The sequence below is a fragment of the Aquarana catesbeiana genome, linkage group LG02 (assembly GCF_042186555.1).
Source record: "Aquarana catesbeiana isolate 2022-GZ linkage group LG02, ASM4218655v1, whole genome shotgun sequence".
NCBI lineage: Eukaryota > Metazoa > Chordata > Amphibia > Anura > Ranidae > Aquarana > Aquarana catesbeiana.
This window is the reverse complement of record NC_133325.1, coordinates 362,494,073-362,521,054: the sequence shown is the minus strand read 5'-3', so window position 1 is coordinate 362,521,054 and position 26,982 is coordinate 362,494,073. Positions and strand designations below refer to the sequence as shown.

Sequence of the window (26,982 nt, the reverse complement as noted above, 5' to 3'; positions counted from 1 at the left end):
GTGCTGCAATATTCCCACGTGCAAGACAAAATTGAAATAGCCTCTTACCAGAAACTCATGATCTCCAAAGTATAAGAGATCATGAAAAGCGTTATCTGAAGGGCTCTCTTCAGATAACAAATTCTTTTTCAGCAGCAGCCCATCTGATGTTATGGGGTATAGCCATCCAGCCTCCACCCAGGAAAACTTGAACGTACACACTCCAAGTCAGCTGTGTTCCTCACTCAGGCAATGTGGTAAAGCTCATGCATCAAAGAAAAGAGAAGGCTCATCATGCAATATGTAATGAGATTTATTAAATAATAAAAAGTATTGCACTTACAAGAGAAAGGATAAAAACAAGAGGTAAAGCATCAATTTTGACTGCAGATTTAACCAGCAGATCAGTAACATAGTGACGTCTCAGCTCCTGTGTTACCCTTGTTAAATCTGCAGTTGTAATTGATGCTTTACCGCTTGTTTTTATCATTACAATACTGCAATACTTTTTATCATTTAATAAATATCATTACATATTGCATGATGAGCCTTCTCTTTTCTTTGATGCATGAGCTTTACCACATTGCCTGAGTGAGGAACATAGCTGACTTGGAATGTGTACATATGGCCATATCCCTTAACCAGAGCTCAAAATTTCAAGTCCTGAGCTACTAGTAGCCAGGCCTTAAGGGTTACTCGCCACCTGTTGCCCCACTGAACCCCTACCCTGTCCAGCCCCTAATTCCACCACTAAACACACCCTCATAAATTATCTCATGAAATGACACTTAAATGTTTTATGCAGAATTAAGTTACAAAAATAAATATGAACAACTTCTTTATCCGTGCCCATCAGTGCAGCCTCACCTGTGCCCATCAATGCAGCATGACCGTGCAGAGGAAGAGAGAGTGGCGGAAAAGGAAAGCAGGTCGGATCATCACAGAGTGGTGGTTGCCCGCTGTACCAGCTTTCATTTGAATTGCCGTCCGCTCACCACAACACACAGTCCTGCCTCCTGACCCGGTGCCTATGATAGACAGAACACATCCTGGCATTGGACTGGTGTTCTGTCTATCATAGGAGCAGGGTCAGGAGGCAGGACTGAGTGTGACAGCGAGCTGATGGCAATTCAGAGGAAAGCTGTTACAGTGGGCGATCCCTGCTCTGTGATGATCCAGCCAGCTCTCCTCTTCCTCCATGCTCTCTTCCTCTGGGCGATCGCTGGGAGAATGGCTCCCATTCAACCCCGCCTGCCCTGAAGCAGCCCACGCTCGCCCTCAATCATTTTCCACTCGCTAAATGCGAGCAGGTGAGTGGAAATTTTGAGGGCTGCCCATAACATCAGATCCGGGATGGTCTGCTGCTGAAAAAGAATTTGTTATCTGAAGGGAGCCCTGTGTTCTATACTTTTCGTGATCTCTTATAATTTGGCTTTCGTGAGTTTCTGGTAAGTGGCTATTTAAATTTTTCTTGCACGTGGTAATATTGCAACACTTGATTGAGGCCAATCCATCATTTCCAATACTGCACTATAGTTTGGAACTTTATTTGGACATTAAAACACTTGAGTGTGTCACTATCACCATTTTTGTGCACCATACATTTTGGACTTTTGTTTAGGACAATTTTCCTTTTGTTGATTTTTTTTATGTATCAATTTATTGTATATGCACTGGTTGTTACTTTGTAACATTGATACTATTGTAGCAACAATAAATCACCTTCACTTTAATGTTGGGGTTGAACAGCAGACAGCGCAATCTTTTATATATTTTTAGTTTTCATTTATTTCTTTATTCGGAAATTTTAAAGTGCAGCAGTCTGCTTTATAATTATCATTTCATTCACTAATATTTTTGATATTTTTTGTTGCTGCTCTGCTGCTCACTGTTTTTCTTGCTCTGACATGACAAAGCAAAACCATGCTTCTACTGCTTCCAAGATGTCTGTCTCCACATATAATGGAGAACAAGGCATTGCAAGTAATGGCGGAAGCTCAGCTGCAGGGAGACCACAGGTAATACCAGTTACCAGTCCTTTGGCCTCTGTCTGCCCTTTAACAGGCACAGCTTCCAGAGTTCTTTTACCATTTAATGGGTCATTAGCAAACTACCGTCTACCACTGTTTAAAGGGAAATTGTCATGAAAAAAAAGGGAAATTGGACATGCAGTAGTTCACTAATGAGCCAAATTAACAATTTAACTTTGTCTTTCAGAATCCAGACTAATGTTAGTACAAAATTTACTCTGGGGTCAACTATTGGGAGCTGCAGACTTTATTTAGGTGTAAACAGATTTTTTCAAAATGTCAGAAAATATAAGTAAAATGCATGAACTTTTTGGAATAGTTAATTATGACGAAACTTCTGTCTGTTTTACAAATGTGCGATTTCAAGTAACATATAACAGATTACGTTAAATGCCAAACAATGCATATCTTTTACCTTAAATCTCCTGTATGGGCTAAAATGGCGAACCTCTTCTACTACATATTGCTGGAAGAATGGATGAGCTAGAGCCTCGTCTGCTGTAAGACGTCTCTCAGGATTCACAACTAATAGTCGGGCAATCTAAAGAGAAAAATCTTTTGTTCACATTAAATAAATACAAATTAAGTCTGCACTGACATTTAAAGGTTATTATTTTAGTGTGGCAAAAGAGTAATCATATTCTATACCAAGTCTTTAACCGTGTCTGACCGATCATCCCATTCTGGAGAATTAAACTGGTAGTCCCCATTCATAATCATTCGTAGCATTAGCATTTGTTTTCTGTGCCAAAATGGTGGAGAGCCAGCCAGTAGTGTGTACATTATAACTCCACTACTCCACCTGCAAGACAAGAAAGGGCAGTGCCATTATCCTGCTAGTACACATGCACTTTTCTGAGAAGAAGATTCTGAAAAATGCTACACTCATTGCAACCTAAACAGCAACATACATGTCCACCTGTTTATTATATCCAGGGTGATATTCATCCATAGAGCTTTGGATTATTTCTGGTGCCAAATATCCAGGTGTGCCACAAATTTCTGAAATTAAAAAAGTCGGCAACAAAGAGTATTATGGTTAATACGTATATAACTGAATTATTACACAGAATATAACAGACTGGCACAAATAGATCTGTTTGATGAATGGCGCAGAGCACTACGCCCCAAGCCCACCCAGTTGTGTGACAATAGGGAATGAATGAATTAATATTTGCTATATAGTTGTGTGACAATAGCAAATGAATGAATATTTGCTCCCGGCCAATCAGGAAGCGGGTCATGAGACCCGTCAACCGAACGGGCCAAAAGGAGATCAGATTGGATCGGCAGTAGGAGGAGGGAGGAGACGCATGCTGGGGAACCAAGCAAACAAGCAGCCCACCATGGTACCTGTGAGATGGGGTAAGTGCAGGGCCTTGACTGACCAACCTGGGGGGGGTGCAACCACTTGTGACTCAACCGGGGGGGGGGGGATTAGTGCCATCCGTGATCCGACCAAAAGGAGTGTGGCGGTGGGTGGATTGTTTGCCGCCCCCTCAAAAAAAAATACCAGTCGCCACTGGTAGATAGGAAGGTGTGAACCTATTGCATGCTGATAACGTGTCAATAGCAGACGTTTTGAGTATGTGGACCTTCAGCCTGGAAGTAGTGTGTTTACATCTTCTCTTCCTGCAGTAGCTACTCCTGATCGTCACTAGACGGATCTATAGGAAAGACAAGAGAGGGATTTGTCTTTGATCCCAATATAAAGCTTGTCTTCCCTGGCCAGGAGCAGCTGCTGCAGGAAAAGAATATATAAAGGCATTGCTTTCAGGTTGCAGGACAATGTGTTTCAAATTCCTGATTATCAGCAGAACAGGTACCTCTTGCAATTGACATTTGTTAAGCAGGATGCAGGTAGAAATAAGATTAAACTATAAATACTAAAATTATGTAGGGTAAAACGCTGGCCCGTATTTATTCTTTTCAGTTCTCAGGGGTCAGAAACCTTTCTTAGAACACAGAAGCAGGGGGTCTCACATCTACCCCAAGTCAAGCAACTCAGACAGAGGGTTATTTTTTCCTTCAGCTGTTCTTATTTTATACTCATCCCAAGTCTTATGGCAGCATCACAGTGGGTGTTAACCAATACATTGTCTCTCTTCAGATTCCACCAGTTACTTGAAACATGTCCTAAGGGTTTACAGATGTAAAGGATTTTCCAGGCAGATATGGATGCAATAGAAAAGTTTTACAAAAAATTGTAAATAGTAAATGTTAAGGCTTCATGTCAACTCCAGCTTAATTTGGCAGAAATGATTAGTCCCAGGTACGCACTCTGTCCTCTCCAAGGTGCCGACTGCTACAAAATAAATTAAGTCTTCCAAATCTCCATTTGGGAGCCGGGGCACTCAACATCTCCTGTTGGAACACAATAAACAACCGTGTCCTTCCAAGAGGAAAACATTTCTTCTGTCACATCTCTGCAGATGTTCCTGATTCCAGACAGCAAAAACTGGACTACTAAGACTGACTATTTTTGCTTCCACCCACCCCACATGACCTAACCTGTCCTTGGATATTCTAATGATGGCTCCAATTTCCCACACTCCATTGACAGCATAATCTCTAATCATTAAGGGTAGCTATATTAATATTTTTTTTTCCTAAAGGCTCCAAGGACGATTATCCTTTGCATTTTTCTCTAAGTCCTTTTACTATACCATCTCCTGGTGCTGAACCAGCCCCTGTCATTGGGTGAAAATGTAGCGCTAATATTAAATACAGTAAAAATCATAGTGTAAAAATTCAAACTGTGAAAATTCAAACATAAAAATATATGAGTCCTAACTGAGTGAAATTGTGGGGACAACTGATACAGTGGGGCAAAAAAGTATTTAGTCAGCCACCAATTGTGCAAGTTCTCCCACTTAAAAAGATGAGAGAGGCCTGTAATTGTCATCATAGGTATACCTCAACTATGAGAGACAAAATGTGGAAACAAATTCAGACAATCACATTGTCTGATTTTTGAAAGAATTTTTTTGCAAATTATGGTGGAAAATAAGTATTTGGTCAATATCAAAAGTTCATCTCAATACTTTGTTATATATCCTTTGTTGGCAATGACAGAGGTCAAAGGTTTTCCGTATGTCTTCACAAGGTTGTCACACACTGTTGCTGGTATGTTGGTCCATTCCTCCATGCAGATCTCCTCTAGAGCAGTGATGTTTTGGGGCTGTCGCTGGGCAACACGCACTTTCAACTCTCTCCAAAGGTTTTCTATGGGGTTGAGATCTGGAGACTGGCTAGGCCACTCCAGGACCTTGAAATGCTTCTTACAAAGCCACTCCTTCATTGCCCGGGCGGTGTGTTTGGGATCATTATCATGCTGAAAGACCCAGCCACATTTCATCTTCAAAGCCCTTGCTGATGGGAGGAGGTTTGCACTTAAAATCTCACGATACATGGCCCCATTCATTCTTTCATGTACACGGATCAGTCGTCCTGTTCCCTTTGCAGAGAAAAAGCCCCAAAGCATGATGTTGCGACCCCCATGCTTCACAGTAGGTATGGTGTTCTTTGGTTGCAACTCAGCATTCTCTCTCCTCCAAACACGACGAATTGTGTTTCTGCCAAACAGTTCTACTTTGGTTTCATCTGACCATATGACATTCTCCCAATCCTCTTCTGGATCATCCAAATGCTCTCTAGCAAACCTCAGACGGGCCCGGACATGTACTGGGGACACGTCTGGCACCGCAGGATCTGAGTCCCTGGCAGCGTAGTGTGTTACTGATGGTAGTCTTTGTTACGTTGATCCCAGCTCTCTCCAGGTCATTCACTAGGTCCCCCCGTGTGGTTCTGGGATTTTTGCTCACCGTTCTTGTGATCATTTTGACCCCACAGGGTGAGATCTTGCGTGGAGCCCCAGATCGAGGGAGATTATCAGTGGTCTTGTATGTCTTCCATTTTCTAGTTATTGCTCCCACAGTTGATTTCTTCACACCAAGCTGCTTGCCTATTGCAGATTCAGTCTTCCCAGCCTGGTGCAGGTCTACAATTTTGTTTCTGGTGTCCTTCGACAGCTCTTTGGTCTTCACCATAGTGGAGTTTGGAGTGTGACTGTTTGAGGTTGTGGACAGGTGTCTTTTATACTGATAACAAGTTCAAACAGTTGCCATTAATACAGGTAATGAGTGGAGGACAGAGGAGCCTCTTAAAGAAGATGATACAGGTCTGTAAGAGCCAGAAATCTTGCTTGTTTGTAGGTGACCAAAAACTTATTTTCCACCATAATTTGCAATTAAATTCTTTCAAAAATCAAACAATGTGATTGTCTGGATTTGTTTCACATTTTGTCTCTCATAGTTGAGGTATACCTATGATGACAATTACAGGCCTCTCTCATCTTTTTAAGTGGGAGAACTTGCACAATTGGTGGCTGACTAAATATTTTTTTGCCCCACTGTAAGTCCCAACTGAATCAGTCCAAACAAACGGCGAATCCACCCCAAACAGATAGTTGTTCATATGAACAACTATCTGTTTGGGGTGGATTCGCCATTTGTTTGGAATGATTCAATTGGGTCTTATCAGTTGTCCCCACACTTTCACTCAGTTGGGACTCATATATTTTTATGTTTGAATTTTCACAGTTTGAATTTTTACACTTTGATTTTTACTGTATTTAATATTAGCGCTACATTGTCACCCACTGTTCTGCATGAATTATTGTCACATTCATATGTAGCAGCTCACTTTTCTCTTACAGGGTAGCGCAATAATTCTTTTGCACTTTTATACCCCCATGTCATTGAAGTGTAAAATGCCAGAACCTCTACTACCCACTTAAAGCTTGTGTGAAGTCTGCAAATAACAAACAGACCATCAGATAACATATCACCATAGGTGTGCACAGCCTATTGCATTAGGGTGTGCACATTAAAGCTCAAATACACGTGTGTGTGTGTGTGTGTGTGTGTGTGTGTGTGTGTGTGTGTGTGTGTGTGTGTGTGTCTACATATCTATATGACCCCGGAACATTGATCTCCCAGCCGGCAAAGTGAAAGAGAAGTTTGTAAGAGGGAGATCTTTCCCATCTTCCTGCTGGCAAACAGAGTGATAATGATAACGCACTTGGGGTGATTGGGGTGTGCCCAGGCACATCCGGCACGCCCTGTGTGCACACCTATGTATATCATTCAGATTAGGTAGACACTACATAAAAAAATTGGCAAAATACCTAAAATATTAGTTTAATTCAAGTGGTCATGTGACCACAAGCAGCTCTATTCCAAATCTCTTCCGCTCAGTGGCATTACAGCTTAAGTATCTGACCTGTGCCATGATCTAGCTGTGAGCAGGTACGGTAATTATGTTTCCCTTCATGCTTCTTGGGATCCACCCTGTTTTCCACTCTCCTACAGGAAACCATTGGATGTTAGCTTGTAATAACACTGGTTGACTGTGGGACTCTAGGCATGCTGTGCATCATCACGGGATCTTGTATGTCCCAGAAAAGAATAAAAGAAGAGGTCTGACCGTACTAACATGAATCTGCTCCCATTGCTAGGTATTTGGAGTGCTTCTAAAAATAAATGTATCCAAAATGTTTACTATTTGTAACAGAGAACTGTAGTCCATAGCATTTAAAATAAAACTTTACATACATTTTAAGTTCTAGTATATAATGAATAATGTCACATGTAAAGCCTGGGCCTAGAATCCAAGGGGCTCCAGAGGGACACAGGGAATAATATGATGACTAACATAGGCACTGTTGTTACCTTAGAAACATTTTAAGCCATTTTCCTTATACCTATTGACAGTGATGTGGATCTCTCGGTTCAAAGTTTATGTAAAAAAAGAAAAATCACCAAAAGGTGTATGTATATGATTTGTGGTTAAATGGTTAAAAGGGAAGCACATTGATCCATTTTAGTCTGAAGAAAGGATGTCTATACTTTTTTATAAAAAGACTAAGGCTGGGTTCACACCTATGCAAATTGAATGCAGGTTTCCACGCATCCAATTCGGATGACAGGAGAATGTGACCGGCTCTCTACGGAGTCGGTTCACATATCTCTGGGGCGGCTGCAGAGCTGCTTGCACAGAAACTCTGTGCATCTTTGGCTCCGTTTAAGGGCCGAATTCAGGCAAAGATTCGGCCCTGAAACAGAGAACAGGAACGCATCGCGTTTCTGTGCGATCCGTGGCCATCTTAGGTGTGAACCCAGCCCGAAAGAAAAAACAAGTCTGTGTGCTCACAGTTTCCCTGGTGTACCTACCCAGCAATAAATACAACTACAACAGGAAGAAAGTGAAGTTTTCAGTGTTAGCAGGAAAACTATACTTATTTCTCTTGTGTATTTTAAAAGGTAGGTACTGTACATTTTACTGCATTTCTTTTTACATGTCCATGCTGCTTACAACAGTACAATAAAACAATAAGCGGCAATTTTTTAATTGAATTATGCATAATAATTTTTTGCTTTACATGCTACATAAGGAAAAATATGATTTTTGACTTTGAAAATGCTTTATTAGACCTCAGTGTAAGGTCATTGAAATCTAAATGAAAATAAAGTTTTTAACAACTCTTGCTGAATCATGCACCGTCGAAAAGCTTTCCTTAGCCCAGCACTTGGCAGGATATAGCTTTTTATCTTCATCCTTTGTCACTGTAGGCTGAATGATTCAGCAGAGAATAATTCATGAGATTGCTAGGAATGGAACATAGAGGGTTATTTACGAAAGGCAAATCCACTTTGCACCACAAGTGCAAACTACAAGTGCAAAGTGCACTTGAAATTGCACTGAAAGTGCACTTGGAAGTGCAGTCGCTGTAGATCCGAGGGGGACATGCAACGAAAATAAAAAACAGCATTTTAGCTTGCACATAATTTGATGATAAAATCAGCTTCCCCTCATTTCAGATCTACCCCTCAGATTTACAGCGACTGCACTTCCAAGTGCACTTTCAGTGCAATTTCAAGTGCACTTTGCACTTGTAGTGCAAAATGGATTTGCCTTCCGTAAATAACCCCCATAGTCTACCTTTCAGTTGCTGTCCTTCAGGTATTTGACAGGAGAATCCGAAGTCTGTCAGCTTTATGTTCATGTTGTCATCCAAGAGAATGTTCTCTGGTTTGAGGTCTCTGTGAACAATGTTCTGGGAATGCAGGTATGAGACAACTTCCAATAAGGCCCTCATTATCTTTCTGCCAGAAATGACAATAAATAAAAATTATGTTAGAATTTTACCAGCTCTAATAACTGTTTCTGTTTTTTCTTGATTTCTTGATTCGGGGCTGGTTCCCACTGGTGCGATGTCCGTCATCAGATGTGATTCGCATCGCACTGCAGTGTAAATCACATGCAATCTCTGTGCGAATTCAGTTATACAGATTTTTTTTGTCCTGTCCCAATTTGCACTGCGATATGCGAACTGATTTGGGGGTCATTACCTTTCAAATTACACTCCCAGCAGTACCCATAGGGCAGTGTGAACTGCCGCCGGGGGACATGGGATGCAGGAACCCGCAGTGGATTTGCAGGGTTCCCGCATTGCTGCAGTGTGAACCGAGCCTCAAAGAGAACCAGTCAGATAAAAGCATTTGTAATAGTCTGAACCTCCACTCTGGAGCTAGTATAATAATTCAGTCTTACCTTTTCAGCTGTGTGTTCTCTGTTATTTAATTGTATTCTTACCTTAGCAGTGAAAAGAGTTGAGTTGACAATACACTGCTTGAATTTAGAATTTTGGACCATGGGTGGCCTTGTAGGCACCCGGCCGCTCCAGAAAAGTTGATGTTTTGAAACGAATCTAACAATTCTTGCCAGAATCAGAACAGCACTTCAGGTATTCAGCAACTGGTGGAACTGTGGCTGCTAAAAAATAGCTGGCAGCTGACACTTCCCTATCAATTCAGTTTAACATGGATTGAAGAAATCATGCATTTCTCGTGTTCAGTCCATAGGAAAGAGTTTTTGTTAAGACAGAGCTGAGCTAAAACAGAATATAACCAGCCTCTGTGCAGGAATTACATCCTGATACTATTCTGACTCTTCTGCTCCAAAAAAAAGAGGAGAACATAACCTAATAACATGACACACAAGGGTCAATTCACTAGCATTTACCGCATGCAATAACATGGTCACATGACTCGTTTGCATAAATTATTGCATGCGGTAAAAAAAAGTCCAATTCACAAAAAAATAAAAAAAAATAAAAAGATTATGTGATATTGACCGCAAAATGACAAATGTGCTGGTAAATATCACCCCAAAAAATGTGGTAAGCTCTTAAGTCCAATTCACAAATGTAATAGAGAGTACAAAAAAAATGCAATATTTATCACCAGGGTTTTGCTGGCGGTATCACATGGGATATTTTAAAAAAAAAACCCTCCGACCCTGATGAAGGCTCCCACCGACTGCCTGCTCTGCCGTCTGACAGTTCTTGTATGGTTAAGGGGAGGAGTCACCAGGTGATGTCACCAGGTTGCCCCACCCCTCTGTGACATCAGCCAGGGGAATGCCCCCCATCCCAAAACACCCCCCCAATGTTGAGAGCACGTGGCCTGGTATGGTTGGGGGGAGGGGGGCTCTCGCTCCCCCCTTCCTTTTATGACCTGCTGGGCTGCATGCTCGGATAAGGGTCTGGTATAGATTTTAGGGGGTGACGCCATTTTTTTTTTTTTTTTACATTTTGGCGTGGGGTTCCCCTTAAAATTTACACCAGATTCAAAGGGCCTGGTATGCATAATTTTTAATTGCTGGCATGTTTTCTTTACATTCAGCTGATTAATTATCTGTTATTAAAGACGCAGCGGCCAGCTTCCTGGCCCACTCCTCAGCAACTAGTTCAATGCGATAAATTACATTTTCATGTGGGAATTACCACATTATTGAAAATTTACCGCAGTGGTTATTTACCGCACAATTCTTAGTGAATTTAACATTTGCACAATTGTTTCCGCATGTGTTGTTTTACTGTATTTATTTCAGCATTATTTAACTCCACAGTTATTCCTGAGAGCTGATGCGGCACAATTACAACAATTTAAGAATGGTGATTCAGATTATTAAAAGTTTCCATACTAGACAGGTTCTGTTTATATCTCTAACTATATTCTAATTACAACCATTCGATTTCCCTTTTTACACTTCCTATTTCTCCCCATTGCTCAACTGGCTGAAATATTGTTTATGCTGAAAACACACAACAATGCTTTCTTCAGAATTGTTTACCCGTCCCCAAAAAGCTTTCTTGGTTCCACCTAGCAAACAATTAGAGCCCCACTTTAATTTTTCCATTCATCTTTCCAGTAGAGTTAGAAAATAAAAGACAGAATATAGCTGGTAATGTATATATAACCACTGGCTTACTGGGCACTTAAACCCCCCTCCTGTCCAGACCAATTTTCAGCTTTCAGCGCTGATACACTTTGAATGACAATTGCACGGTCATACAACACTGTACCCAAATGAAATTTTTATCATTTTTTCCCTACAAATAGAGCTTTCTTTTGGTGGTATTTGATCACCTCTGCGGTTTTAATTTTTTGTTAAAAAAATTTAAAAAGACCAAATTTTTAAAAAATTTTTTAATATTTTGTTATAAAATTTTGCAAACAGGTAATTTTTCTCCTTCATTGATGTATGCTGATGAGGCGGCAGTGATGGGTGGCAATAATGGGCACTGATCAGCACTGGTTGGTTACACTGATAGGCAAGCACTGCTAGGTGGCACTGATTGGCACCACCGGTGGGCATTGATAGGTGGCACTGGAGGGCACTGTGGGCACTGGCAGGTGGCACTGTCAGGGGGTACTGGTGGCACAGATGAGGTAGAATTGCCTTTTCCTCTTCGGGACCAATGTCCCTTGCAGATAAGCTGGTGATCGGCTTTTTTTTCTCCTCAGAAAGAAAAAAAGATTAACAAGCTTTTGTTTAGATCATGTGATTAGCTGTCATTGGGTGACAGCTGATCACGTGGTAAGGGGCCATGAGCGGCCCTTTACTCAGATCCGTGATCACCCGAGTCTCGGGTGACTAATCACAGTGCAGAGCGTGTGCAAAGGGGAGGCCTCCCAGAAATTCAGGTCCGCGCTGTGGCCGCCATTCGGCTATAGCACGGACGACAAGAGGTTAAAGGCATAGTTCACCTTTACAAAAACAAACTGCCTTCTGGTCCTTGACAAGCCCTATGGTAAACTGCTGGAACCAGGCTTGCCGGTGGGATGGTAAAGCCTGGAGAGGCCCTGGCTGGTGGCGGGAGGGGAAGGGTGACCCTTCCCGACTTCCTGTAAAAGCAATCCAGTTGCTACTTAACTGTGTCCAATGACAGATAATCACGGATGTAAACACAAGCCGGTTATCTGCTTTTCTTTCCCCATGCTGACAGCGTGAGGAGAGAAGAAGAGAGTTGATAACTGGCTTGTGTTAAAGGGACATCTACACTGATATTCAGAGCACTGATTATCAGTGTCCTGATCATCAGTGCAGTCCCAACAGTGCCCACCAGTGCTGCCAATCAGTGCCTCATCATCAGTGCCGCTATCTAGTACTCATCAATGCTGTCTATCAGAGCCCATCAGTGAAGGAGAAAAATTACCTGTTTGCAAAAGTTTATAACAAACTATGAAAAATGTTTTTTTTTTTTATGTCTTTTTTCATTTGTTTAGCAAAAATTTAAAACCCCAGTGGTGATTAAATACCACTAAAAGAAAGCTCTATTTGTGTGAAAAAAAAAATGATAAAAAATTCATTTGGGTGCAGTGTTGCATAACCGCGCAATTGTCATTTAAAGTGTGACAGCGCTGGAAGCTGAACATTGCCCTGGGCAGGAAGGGGGTGAAAGTGCCCTGTAGGCAAGTGGTTAATGAATGACAATGATGCCAGTATTATCACACCAGTACAGTTGTGGTATGGGAATTTGATAAAAGGAGTTTGGGATTTATTACAAAGTGCATTTTTGTAAATAGATACATGGATCATTTTAAACATGGACAGTTACCTTGTTTCCTTCTCACTCAATGTAACTTGTTCTGTGAGGTAGTCAAATAGTTCACCTCTCTTCATTCTGAAGCAATAATACATATATGAAATACATAGAACACAGAATATTATATATATATATATATATATATATATATATATATATATATATATATAATAAAACAATAATAAACATATCTTATCCTTTCAGAAGAATTTGTTTCAAATAAAGTGCAAGAGCTAAATGTAGTGACTGCTATGAAACCACTGTTTACAGAGACATAGCATGGGGGGAAAAATCTATATAAGCTCCATATATATAGTCCACAGTTTTTATGTGTAGCAAGCATCTATTGTGTTGTATGCATAATTGTGTTACAAACAAGCTCCAAGAAAATAAAAGAAAAATTGGATTTCAACATTTATTGTAGCTATTGCATTGATCCTTGTGATTTACTATCACAGAGCAGTCTCTGGTGTTATTTAATAGAGACCCATCTAAAATGTCAGGATCTAAATGTGCTTGGAACTTCTTGGAAGTTCTCAGTTACATCCTAGCTGTCTGGCTGAATGGCAAGTAAAAATAAACATCCCGTAATAATTTTAACTGGTCACTGCAAAGGGTACAAGGACATCCGAGCTGAAATGTCTGTCACTCGACATCTGTGAGGGCAACTGTTACTTAAGCAAGATGGCAGGTACTGTACGCAACAATGCTTAGAATGACTTAGAGAATCATACAAAGCAATCTGGCAACAGACCAATATTGTAAGCTCATTAAAATCACATTCATAAACTTCTCATTCATCTGCTGATGTGTAAAGTCCTAAAGATCCACTGTGTTCCTCAAGGACATCATGCTGGATGAGTGTCTGGATGGTGTGATCTAAACGTGTCAGATGTAACAGGGCAAACAGCAATTGTAATACCCAAAGGAACAACAAATGACAATTCTTACCTATATTTATATTATACATGCACACATTGCAACAGACCATGCATTTCCTGGCCCTAATCTTTGACCTAATGATTTGGTGAAGGTATTGCTGACTCACTTGCTTCTCCATCTGCGGATATTTATTGCTATTTGTGTTGCCAGTGGAGGGCATTTTCCTCCCTTTCTGTCCTAGTGACAGTGGCATCTTCAATAGGACATCTCTTTTATTGGGGACATATACAGCAATGAAAGTGCAATTTTTGTAACCGAGTGCAGAAGGGTGGAATCACCATTGCGACCCAGCCCAATGCTCCAGAGGTCCCGTGCGGCCCCCAGTACACCTGGATGTGAGGGCAGTGGGAGCGGCAACATGTAAAGCACAGGTGTCAAACACAAGGCCCGCGGGCCGAATCCAGCCCTCCAGGCGATTTCATGTGGCCCTTGCACCTCTCCTGCAGCTGCAGGAGAGCTCCAGCCCTCCTCTGTTCCTCCTCCAGACCCCTACTTTCTGCTTTCAAGCAATGCATCCAGCTTCTTCCCAACAACAGCATAAAGAAGGAGGGTGCACTGTGATGTTAGGGAGAGTAGGGGACTCAACTTCTGATGGTGGGGTGGCTCTTGACATCTAATGTAAGTTGAGGGGATGCGCTGGACATCTAATCTTACAGATACAACCGGCCCTTTTGAGGACAATCATAATGCTGATGCAGCCCACGATGAAATTGAATTTGACACCCTTGATGTAAAGGAACTCGATTCTCCTCCTTTCCCACCCGCAGCCATTCAGCGGCTGCAGGAGGAAAATGGAGGGCATCGGTTTCTCTACATGTCGTTCCCGCCACCTCCCTATACCTGTCCTGCTGCCCCAGGCCTCTGTGTGCTTCCCTTGCCCCCCCTCACCCTGCCCTCAGGGCTGCCAGGTTTTTCCCTCCCAACTCCCACAGGCTGCTGCGGGGGATCTGTCAGAATGGAGAGTATGGAAGGGGCATGCAATTGTGTAGTTTACCAGCCCCTTACTTGTCTTAATGAATAGTCAGTGATGCTTAAGTACGCCTGAGTGAACAAGGCCAGAAGCAAAAGGGTAGTTTAAGCAAATGCTGTGCAACTAAAACTTCTATTTTATTAACAAATTATTAACTACTAATAAATATTAATTACTATTCAACATTTGTTGCCAGTGTACTTTTTTTTATGTGGGGGGCTGGCTAGCTTGCTTGTAGTTGTGCTGGAAAAAATGTTGTTTTCTTTCTTCTGTGCAAAACCCTTTCAAATTTGCACCTGAACCGGTAAACAGAACTGCACCTAACACCCGCACTGAAACTGCGGCCGCATATGTGTGAACCCAGCTTATAAATCATTTTCACATTTAACTTTCCACACAAAACAAAAGCAATATATTTGGAATCATAATCAATACACAATACAAATCACAAAATATTGTACTTACAGGTCAAATACCAGAAAGAAGAATGTGTTGGATTCATAGCTGTCCTTCAGCTGGACTGAGACAAAAAAAAAAAAAAAAACAATTCCATTGTTATCATGTGTTTAATATTCTCATATTCTATTCTGGGAATAGCTATTCTGTGAAGGCTGGCTTAAATGCCAGAAAATTTTAATCAAAGTTAGGTTAAGGCTCATATATCGCATGCATGAGGAAATTACAAATTTTAAATATTAAATTACATTGATTGTCAAATTACCTGTAAATTCTACCCAAAACTGAAAGTGCATTTCATACACTGAATGACAGCCAGATTAAAGTTGCATGAAAATGAATTTACTGATCAACACATATATGGCACAAACAAACCCAGTCATGAAATCTACTCGTGAAATAGCCAAAACTTGTCATAGGATAACCCAGAGGCGTAACTAGAACCTTCAGGGCCCTGGTGCAAGAAACCATGACGGACCCCCCTTCCATCTGATCCCCGGCTTCCAATTTTGGGAGGGTGTCCATGCACATCCTCCCAAAACTGTGCTTCCCGCATGTCCCCTGGGACGTGCATCCAGTGCAATCACAGCGGCCCTTTACCATGTGATCAGCTGATCACATGTAAACAGACTTGGCGGTTATCCACAGCCCTCTCCTCCCACGCTGTGTCTGTGTTAGGAAAGGACTGCAATTAACTGTCAAGAATTTCAGTAAATTGTTTACACTGATAATCAGTGCCCCAATCATCAGTGCCATCTATCGGTGCTCATTAATGCCACCTATTAGTGCCCATCAATGCTGCCTATCAGTGCTCATCAATGCCGCCTATCAGTGCCCATCAATTCCTCCTACAATTGTTACCGATCAGCGCTCATTAATGCGGCCTATTAGTGCCCATCAATTCTGCCTATCAGCACCACCTATCAGTGCTCATTAATGCCGCCTAACATCATCCATCAGTGCCACCTATCAGTAAACTTCAATGCTGCCCATCAGTGCCCATCAATACTGCCTAAGTTCTGCCTATCAGTGTTTCTCAGTGCCACCTATTAGTGCCCATAAATGCCACCTATCAGTGCAGCCTACCAGTGCACATTAGTGCCTCCTACCAGTGCTGCCTATCAGTGCTTATCAATGCGGCCTATCTGTGCCCATTAGTGCCTCCTATCAGTGCCCATCAATGCCTTATATCAGTGCTCATCAGTGCCTCCTATCAGTACCCACCAGTGCCTCCTATCAGTGCCCATTGGTGCCTCCTATCAGTGCACCTTATCAGTGTCTCCTATCAGTGCCCATAAATGCCAATTAGTGCCTTCTATCAGTGCCCATCGGTGCCTTCTATCAGTGCCCATCAGTGCCAATTAGTGCCTTCTATCAGTGTTCATTGGTGCCTCCTATCAGTGCCCATAATTTGCCTATCAGTGCCTTTTATCAGTGCCCATCAGTGCATTCTATCAGTGCCCATTAGTGCCTTCTATTAATGCCCATCAGTGACTTCTATCAGTGCCCATCAGTGCTGTCCGCCTTCTCAGGACAGCATGGCTCTGAGCGGAGAGCGTGTTTCTCATGGAGACACCGCCATTGACAGTTATATTTCCCTCTCCGTCCGTCCTGTCCTCTCTCGCACAGGATGAGAGAGGACACAGATAATCTGCTCCCCCTTCTCCCTTCTCTGTGTGCAGCTAACAAGCTCACATTTCCCATGAAGCACACAGAGAAGAGAGGAGGGGGAGAAGGGGGAGCAGATCATCTGTGTCCTCTCTCATCCCGTGCGAGAGAGGAAAGGACGGCAACCCCGCTGGGGCCCCCCCACAGTGACGGAATGCCAGGGCCCCATCGCAAGTGCAACTGTTGCGACCCTGGTAATTCCGCCACTGGGATAACCTCTTCGGTCTGTGTATGCGATGCAGATATCCCCTGCATGATTGCTCATAGGCATACTACAAATATTAAAAAATACATGGTGAACAAGTATATAAAAGGATTAGCCCTCCTCAGTTCTAATCTTTGTTTTTGCAAGCATAAGCAGAAAGTCATTATCTCAAGGTTCTGGAACTTAAAGCAAATATAACACATTCATGTCAAGGGTTAACATGCAATTCTTCCATGGGGGAAGCCTGGAGGCCTAATGGCCATGTGTCTCTAGCATGGTACATTTGTGAATATGCAGTAATTTGCTTTAAATGAAGATATTTTATCCTAGCGTGTAGACATTTGTATCATGCACTCAAGGTTACTGCAAATATATATAATGCAAATTCAGGGCCAAAAGAAGTTTTGAGCTCTACACAAGCATTAAAGTGTATCTAAACCCAAAAACAAAAATGCAATAAATTACAGCTTATAAGTCTTTAGATGTGGTAGCTACATCGGTTTTCTTTTTCCTTTTTTTTCTTTATTTTCTTTTGGTGATCCAGCCAATAAAACACTTCCTGGCCTAAATTGACAACTCTCACACTGTACTGTATCAATGGAGAAACAGCGTTGTCACCTGGGACAATAAGTGTGCTAGAAATACAGAATACCTTCTCCTCTCCTCGTCTGTAGTTTACAGAGGTGAGCTGAGCTGGGTTGATACCAGTGCTTGAGATCGCACCGCAGAGTGCACAGAACAGAGGACAACTCTGGATTTCTGGCAGGATCAACAAGTATTTTTTTTGCACGTATTGAAGAGCTATAAAAAAACACTTTTAGTGGTATCTTTACTGACCAAAAGTGAACAAGAGAAGTTAATTGTTAGAGTTTGCATGCACTTTAACATTACTATTACTTTCTGTAGCTTTGCCTCTACTTACAGTACATATTTCAAAGCAGATAAGGGGGGGATCTGTATTCTACAGAAGAACGATTGGATTTCGGAACAATATATGAGTTAGTCAGTAGTTGTTTTCACTGAAGCTGGCAGCGTGTAACTTAATGCTGCAGTAAAATCCACTTGCTTAGGGTGCAACCAGTGGTGGCCCATTCATATGGGGCGCAGGGGCACGGCCCCCCCCCAATCCATGTGCCCAGCCCCCAATCTCCATGCAGGGCGCTGAGCGTATGGATTCCAATGGGGTTTTTTTTTGTGTTTTTTTGCTTTTAGAAGCACATGGATTAGAGCCTAAGGCTCCAATTTATTTAAAAAAAGGGTGGGCTCGGGGAGCAGAGCACTGCACCCTAAGCCCAGCCAGTTGTGTGACAACAGCGAATTAATATTCACTATTGTCTTCCTTAATTTTCTCCCGGCCAATCAGGAAGGGGGTCCTGAGACCCATCACATGAATGGCCGAGAGGAGAAGTGATCCTATTGGCCACCTAGGAGGAGGAAGGAGGGGGACACACGGTGGAAGCCGTCATGATGCAGAGGAGGAGGAGTAACGGGGGAAGCTGCCGCCTGCCACCCGGAGGAAGGGCTGCCTGCCACCCAGATGGGGCAAGTGCGGGGCTGGTGACCGACCGACCGACCGGGGGATTAGTCTTACTTCTAAAAACCTCAGAGCTGCTGATATGTACAGCAAATGTTCCAGATATTTCACTAAATGGGGAATATTAGTCATACAAAAGGAAATTCTTCACCTCCTGCAACCCTTCCCAAAATAAATAGGCTATGCTTCTCTCTTTCAGTCACTAGATGGTACTGTACACATGCCAAGAATATGACCATAACAACCAATAAAAGAACTTGTAACATGAATTCTGGAGGATGCTGGAGTTTGCATAACTCCCTTTTTTAGCGCTCCTTGTTATAGTATGTGGACAACCAGATATTATGGCTGTTGGGTTTCCCAGCTGAGATCAGCCAAGTTGCTTATCGGTCACGTATAAAGAACTGTTCAAGCGAAGTTCGGTGGCAATGACTAAATGTAGGGAGCGATGGGAAAGTGAAGTCCCTGATACTGAGGGGGAGGAATGGGATGACATGTGGGAGCACCCCTTTAAACATTTGGTCTCGGCGAGAGATAGACTTATACATTTTAAATTTTTGCACAGGATTTTCCTTCACTCCTGCCAGACTTGCTGTAATTTACCCGTCGGTCTCCTCGGAGTGCTGGAGATGTGGCTTTTCACCGGCTGCTGCCAAACACATTTTCTGGGATTGCCCACACATCAACACCTTTTGGGAAGGTGTGGCAGCTTGCAGAGAAGACATACTAAAGATACCTATCCCAATATCAATTAGGGTATGTCTGTTGGACTTGGTGGAGGAGGTGGTTCCATCCAGTGCTCTTAGAACATTACTGAACATCCTATTCTTTTATGGGAGAAAGGCTATATTACTTAAATGGAAGAACTCCACTCAACCTAGTGTACCATTTCGGAAGGAAATTGTAAATTCCATGATGCCTTACTATAAGGCAACCTACCACTTTAGAGGGTGCGGGAAAAAGTTTAATAAAGTCTGGCAAGCTTGGTTCAACTCAGATAATAATAATGGTCGCTGTAATAATGGTCCTGGGAGCCTGGGCTAAATGAATACCTTTTGTCCCTCTGTTGGGCTGAGGGTGGGGCATAATTGACTGCAGATATGTTCTCTGGATACTGAATTAACCTGATGATGATAGAAGTGCAGTGCTTTGTACTTACGATGACCACATGCATATGCCCATAGTCTAAATCCAGGTGTGTCCCCTTTGTAATCTAATGTGATGCTCTTATCCGAGGATTGTGGTGAACTGAGGTTTGGGATGTTGGGGGGAGGGGGTGGGGGGGAGGGGGGTGGGAGGGTAGGGGAAGGGTTTTCAAGTTAGTTACCTATGTTAGGTAGATTGAAATGTCGTGTCCAAGTTGACCATGTTGGTCTTGGTGGGACTGGCGTTGTGTCAGGACCACTCCTTTTTCAATGTATGTTTGTATGTCTCAAAAAACTTTAATAAAAATAATTTTACAAAAAAAAAATTTGCATATTAGACCTAAAGTGGTTGTAAAGCCACTGTGTGTTATTGTTACAATCCCCTGTGTTACATTAAATGACATGCCCAGTGTATGTGTTTTTTATAGAGAGCTTGTAAATTCGGAACCCTGTTTTGCTGGTTGTACCAAAGGTAGAAAATTGTTTGAATAATCACAAGGGACCATAAATTGTTTTAAAAACCTATTATCATGGCTTTTTATTTCTTATTATAATAGCAGGAGCTGAGTTTTCAAAATGATTGTGAAATGATTCAGTTACAGAGATCTCCATGGATCTCTATGACAACTGCTGTCAGTTCAGACGTCATGAGGAAAGAAAGCTAATACCAGAATTATACATTTCTTTTGTCATTTGTCCTTAGAAAGCAGCTACCTTAACATAAAATGTACACTGTGTATTGCTGTGCTGGAGTCATGTCACTTTGTATGATCTACAAAACTGGTTACATAAACCATACAATAAAATGCTGGCAACTAAACGTGCCTACGTGTACCACCAAAAATAGCTTTGTTTGCATCCTTGGTGGCAAATGAATATTTAAATTCTGACCTCTCCTGTTCGGTATTGGCCTGCCACCGAACACCCCCCCTAATTTTTCAATCTTTACTGTTGGTTACCGAGGCCACCCATCACAAGACCTGGCCAAAAGGGAGGTGGGAGGGACAACACCAACATAAAAGCAGAACTATAAATGTAAAGATAAAAAAATTTAAGTTGGAAGGCAGGCTCTTTATTGCAAAGGAGACATTGCTAAGTCTCTTCTGCATTAAAACAAACTTACCTGCCTGTTTGCAATTTTCTTTAGAATGTACACCGAGTTGTACCTGCTTTCTCAGCACATTCTCAGCACACCTTGCATTGCAATGAATGAATTAATGTGTGGGGGTTTCGTCATTCTCGGCTAGCCAAGCCAATCAAGAGGCCTAAAGACCTGGAACTTAGAAGAAGCTGGGAAGAAGATGCCGGAGAGGGAGTTGATGCATCATTAAAAGGTAAGTAAGTATTTGCACAGTTTAATTCTGCTTTAACTTCATCAAGTGTTGTCACATTTGTGTATTTGTGCTCTCTAATCCATATTTTATTACCATTTTTCTTACAAACACATATACCATAGAAAAGTAACTCAACACAAAACAAACACTTTCAAAACAACAGAAAACAAAAATACCACAATAAACCCAATATTACATATAAAAACATTATACTATAACATTATTAACTATCCCACCCATCTGACCTGAAAAAAAAAAAAACATTTCACAGACAAAATTTTACAACATTCCCGAAATTGTAACATCTTTCATTTTCTCACTTATTCATTGCAAAACTAGGTACCTGATGCCATACTACCCAAATCTTTTAAAATCTATTTAAAACTTACTTTATGCTGAGAACTCAACTGCTCTAAATTCAAATTCTTACTGTCTGCCAATATACATTTCTCCACTGCCAATGGATGTGCCCAAACCTACTTTTGTGCAATCACTTTTCCATCAAGAAACAGTATTCCACTAAACCCCAATTTCAGATTAGCTTGATTTTATGGAACCTCTAGATGCCCCAGCATACAAGTATATGGATTACATACTACACTACCATACATTTTAAAAATATCATTAATGTTGACTAACATCTTTCCAATATCTTGCCAATTTAGGACATCTTTAGATAAAATACCATAAGGTGTTATATACACCTATATACAATAAATTTCTGAGTTACTCTCTGCGAGGCTGATATTGAGAAAGAGGGAATTCACAGAACTGTGGATAGTTCTGCTACATTGCTGGGCAGCGTACCTGCTGTATTCTTTAAGAAACCATGTGCAAGTGTACCTTAGAGAATAAGTGCTGTTTTAATAGCAAAGGGTCCATTTCTGCACTTTGTAGGTTTTAAATTGATAATGAAATCAATGTTTTTATTATTTTAAAAAGCTTCTTTACTTTACAGCATTTTTCACAATTGCCTAAAACTCTTGCATTTTTGTGTATTTATGTATTTATTACAGGTACATATATAGTGTCATCAATTTACACAGCACTTTACATATTTATTGTACATTCACATCAGTCCCTGCTCGGGCTGCAACAAACGATTTGCATAATCGATTAGTTGGCAGATTATTGTTTTCTATTAATCCATTAATTGGATAAAAGCCTCCAAAAAGTTTGGTGTATAATTTAGTTAATATGTAAAGTTAAAAAAAACCTTGTAGTGGTAAATATAGATATGCATCTATATAGTTAGGGAACAAAATTTCTGTTCCCCTCTGGGAATAACAGACAGAAGATATCTATATCTAGATCTATCCATATCTAGATAGATCTAGATATATGTATATATACTCTTAGAGGTTGAATCTGGTAGATATCATCAGACTCAGAGGTCAAAATATTTATTAAAAAAAAAATTAACCTACAAGAAAATTTTTGTTTTAAGAAAATTTTTTGATTTTGTAATAGTTAGTGGGGTCAAATCGATGTTCGTTTTCAACCACAGTGACAAGAAAATTGAATGTTAAAAGCAAGTGAAATTCATTGAATGTCCAAAAAGCGATGCATATATGGCCAGCATAAGACATTTAGTAGCAGCAGCATGCTTTTTTTTATCACCTGTCATGATGGTTTAACCACTTCAATACAGTGCATTTTCACCCCCTTCCTGCCCGGGCCAATTTTCAGCTTTCAGCGCTGTCACATTTTGAATGACAATTGCGCGGTCATGCGACGTTGTACCCAAATTAAATTTTGATAGTTTTTTTCCCCACAAATAGAGCTTTCTTTTGGTGGTATTTGATCACCTCTGTGTTTTTTATTTTTTGTGCTATGAACAAAAAAAGAGCGACAATTTTGAAAAAAAAAAAAACACAATATCTATTACTTTTTGCTACAATAAATATCCAATTTGAAAAAAAAAAAAACATTTTTTTCCCTCAGTTTAGTCCGATATGTATTCTTCTACATATTTTTGGTACAAAAAAAAATTCCAATAAGCGTATATTGATTGATTTGCGCAAAAGTTATAGCGCCTACAATATAGGGGATAGATTTGTCATTTTTATTATTTATGCATTTATTTTTTTACTACTAATGGAGGCGATCTGTGATTTTTATCGTGACTGTGACATTGTGGCGGACAGATCGGACACTTTTTACACTATTTTGGGACCATTCACATTTATAAAGCGATTACTGTATAAATGTGACTGGCAGGGAAGGGGTTAACACTAGGGGGCACTGCAGGGGTTAAATGTGTGTCCTAGGGAGTGATTCTAACTGTGGGGGGAGGGGACTGATGAGGGGAGGAGACCGATTGGTGTTCCTCTGTACAAGGAACATACGATCAGTTCTCCTCTCCCCTGACAGGACGTGGATCTGTGTGTTTACCTGCTGCCGTCATTTTACAATACGGCGGTAGGAAACTGGTTGAAAGAAAAAAATAGCCCTTTATAGTACTAAAACAGCAGACAATCAATAACATAAGGGGTTCATTTATACTGTGAAACAATGAAAGTAATAATATATACAGTATATATAAATAACTTATATCATACATATAATAATAAATATACCCAGAAGCAGGATATACAGGGTATTTTAACTGAGAGTCAGACATGAAGCTACATGAAGGATGGAGGGGGAACATAAATCTTTTCTATTAAAGTAGTACCAAAGGCTGAGACTTTTTTCATTGATATAATTATTTTAAATATAATGCACAATACTGGTAAACTTTTACTTTAAATGTAATTGTAATGCCTTCTATTACCTCCAGTCTATCAGCCTCCACCTTCTCTGGGTTCAGGTGCTGATCTTCCCTGCGCAGAGCCCTTAAAGTGATTGTAAACATTGGATTTCTTTTTTTAAAAAACAACAAACTTGTCATGCTACCTGCTCTGCAATGGTTTTGCACTGAACAGCCCTGATTATCCTCTTCTGGGTTACCCCGCAGAGGCATCTGGCTCCTTCCTGCCTTCAGAGTGCCCCCATAGCAAGCTGCAAACTATAGTATAGAGTGCCCCTATAGCAAGGTAAGGCTGGGTTCACACTAGTGTGAATTGAATGTGGGTTTTCCCGCACTCAATTCGCACAGCAGGAGATTGTGACCAGCTCTCTATAGAAAAGGTTCACACATCTCTGCAGCAGCTCTGGTGCGATTTGCACAGGAGCCCTGTGCGTCTTTTGGTCTGTTTCAGGTCTGAATTCAGCAAAAATTTCAGGCTGAAATTGGACCCGAAACGGTGAACGGAGCTGCATCGGACTCCTGCTGTGAGCTGAAGCATGCTCATATGGGAACCCAGCCTAAAAAAAAAAAACTTCTGCCTTTAGAATCACTCAGTTCCTTCTCTTGCCCAGGACTACATGTCCCATGAGACATTGCTCCTCACACATTCACAAGTTCTCAGGCACTTACTGACATGTATGGATGGTGTACTGAGCTGTATGTCTGCTGCACTGTGTATACTGACATGTACTGACCTGTATGTGTGTTGCACTGTATTTTCGTTTACAAAGGGTTTTATTGAGTAGCATGGATAAACAGAAAATCAGCTGACAGGCTGTGGAAAAAAACGGTACGAGACATAACTCAAGGTTTAAATCCAAGGTGGGGTAAAAGGCAGTTACAGTGAGAAAAATATAACAATAGGTAAACAAATAATGCATAATGTATGCAGGCCATTTAATCGACTGACCAACTACTTGATTATGAAAATAGTTGACAACTATTTTCATAATCAATTATGTCAATTAGTTGTGTCATCCCTAGTCCCTGCCCTCTAGGAGCTTACAATCTAAGGTCCCTAACTTACATTCATACCCATGGATTTCAAGCTCATGTTTGCAATATCAAGTTAATCCCTAAGAATACTAACTTATTAATAGTTATTAGGAACTGTTGGTTCCTGTAGTAGACGCATTTTTACAATTAAATATTACAATACTCACTGACATAAGGGTGGTCTGAAACTTTTTTCAAAATTTCAATTTCCTTAATAGTAGCTTCTCGAAGATCTTCAATTTCTTGCTGTGTCAAGTGGTCTCCAGTGATGTCTATAATCTTTACAGCAAAATCCTCTCTGGTCGGCTTAAATATGCATCGCCGCACCACACTGCTAACTCCTCTGTAGGAAGTACAGGAATGTGGTAAAAAAAAGCATTACATCTAATATACAGTATAATGCAAAAGGAATATATACAGTATATATCAGAAGTGGCTGTTTTTGATTTTTTATTATATACCTCCAGAAGCCAGTTTTACCACACGGTACCTATGACCACAGATATCTGAGGCTACATGGTTACACTTACTTAATATAAAAGAAAAATATTAATTCATATCTTTCTGAAACATTCCTGAAGTCTTTACAAAGTACATAGATAATTCTCATCAAATATAAGTGTAATACCCCTAAAATGAAATGTCATATTAATATTGTTTTATTGCTAACAATTTACATAATAACAAAATCCAATAAGGTTTTGAAATTTAAGAAGCCCATTACCCTTTGAAATTTTGGCTTAGTGCACCTTGATGTCGGTGGCATTTTGACAAAACCAGTGTTCTATACAAGCCACACTGATTTATTTACAGGGAACTGGCTCTGACCCCTGCATCTGGCTCCAGAAACTGCTTCATCATGCATTAGTGTTTTGCCTCTCTAAATAGTTGCAGCGTGTCCCTTTTTTTTAGAGCAACATCAGACTACAAATGAAATCACTCAGTGAGCTGCTAATACTATACATAAAATACAGCAATTACGGTATGTTGAAGACAAAACATAAGTGCAATTTACCTTACAGTACACTATATTACCAAAAGTATTGGGACGCCTGCCTTTACACACACACGACCTTTAATGGCATCCCAGTCTTAATCCGTAGGGTTCAATATTGAGTCGTCCCACCCTTTGCAGCTATAAGAGCTTTAACTCTTCTGGGAAGGCTGTACACAAGGTTTAGGAGTGTGTCTATAGGAATGTTTGACCATTCTTCCAGAAGCGCATTTGTGAGGTCAGGCACTGATGTGGATTTGGACTTGCAGTCTCTGCTCTAATTCATCCCAAAGGTGTTCTATCGAGTTGATGTCAGTATTCTGTGCAGGCCAGTCAAGTTCCTTCACTCCAAACTCGCTCATCCACACTATACTGCCAAAAATTTTGGGCCACCCCTCCAAATCATTTGGTGGAGGGGGGATTATGGTGTGGGGTTGTTTTTCAAGGGCTGAGCTTGGCCTCTTAGTTCCAGCGAAGGGAACTCTTAAGGCATCAGCTTCCCAAACATTTTGGACAATTTCATGCTCCCAACTCTGTGGGAACAGTTTGGGGATGCCCCCATCCTGTTCCAACATGACTGCGCACCACTGCACAAAGCAAAGTCCATAAAGACGTGGATGAGCGAGTTTAGGGTGGAGGAACGTGAAAGGCCTACACAGAGTCCTGAGCTCAACCTAATAAAACACCTTTGGGATGAATTAGAGTGGAGACTGTGAGCCAGGCCTTCCCCTCACCATCAGTGCCTGACCTCACAAATGCGCTTCTGGAGGAATGGTCAAAGATTCCCATAGAAACACTCCTAAACCTTGTGGACAGCCTTCTCAGAAGAGCTGAAGCTGTTATAGCTGCAAAGAGTGGGCCAACTCAATATTGAACCCTACGGACAAAGACTGGGATGCCATCAAAGTTCATGTGCGTGTTAAGGCAGGCATCCCAATACTTTTGGCAAAAGAGTGTATAGCTAAAGCCAAAACATTTTTTTTC

At 41.1% G+C, this 26,982-nt stretch overlaps 1 protein-coding gene across 5 annotated transcripts in view; it reads right to left on the bottom strand.

Moving 5' to 3' along the window:
* The window catches only part of PHKG1 (phosphorylase kinase catalytic subunit gamma 1), a 41,199-nt gene that overhangs the window by 4,466 nt on the left and 9,751 nt on the right, over positions 1 to 26,982 (bottom strand). For all 5 annotated transcript variants that reach the window (XM_073615065.1, XM_073615066.1, XM_073615064.1 and 2 more), the window contains exons 3-9: positions 25,172 to 25,347; positions 15,341 to 15,395; positions 12,976 to 13,041; positions 9,012 to 9,175; positions 2,921 to 3,011; positions 2,658 to 2,811; positions 2,425 to 2,550 (exon numbers count right to left, since the gene is read on the bottom strand). In XM_073615065.1, coding sequence (XP_073471166.1) covers positions 2,425 to 2,550; positions 2,658 to 2,811; positions 2,921 to 3,011; positions 9,012 to 9,175; positions 12,976 to 13,041; positions 15,341 to 15,395; positions 25,172 to 25,347 — 832 coding nt within the window. The remainder of the gene's footprint in view (positions 1 to 2,424; positions 2,551 to 2,657; positions 2,812 to 2,920; positions 3,012 to 9,011; positions 9,176 to 12,975; positions 13,042 to 15,340; positions 15,396 to 25,171; positions 25,348 to 26,982) is intronic.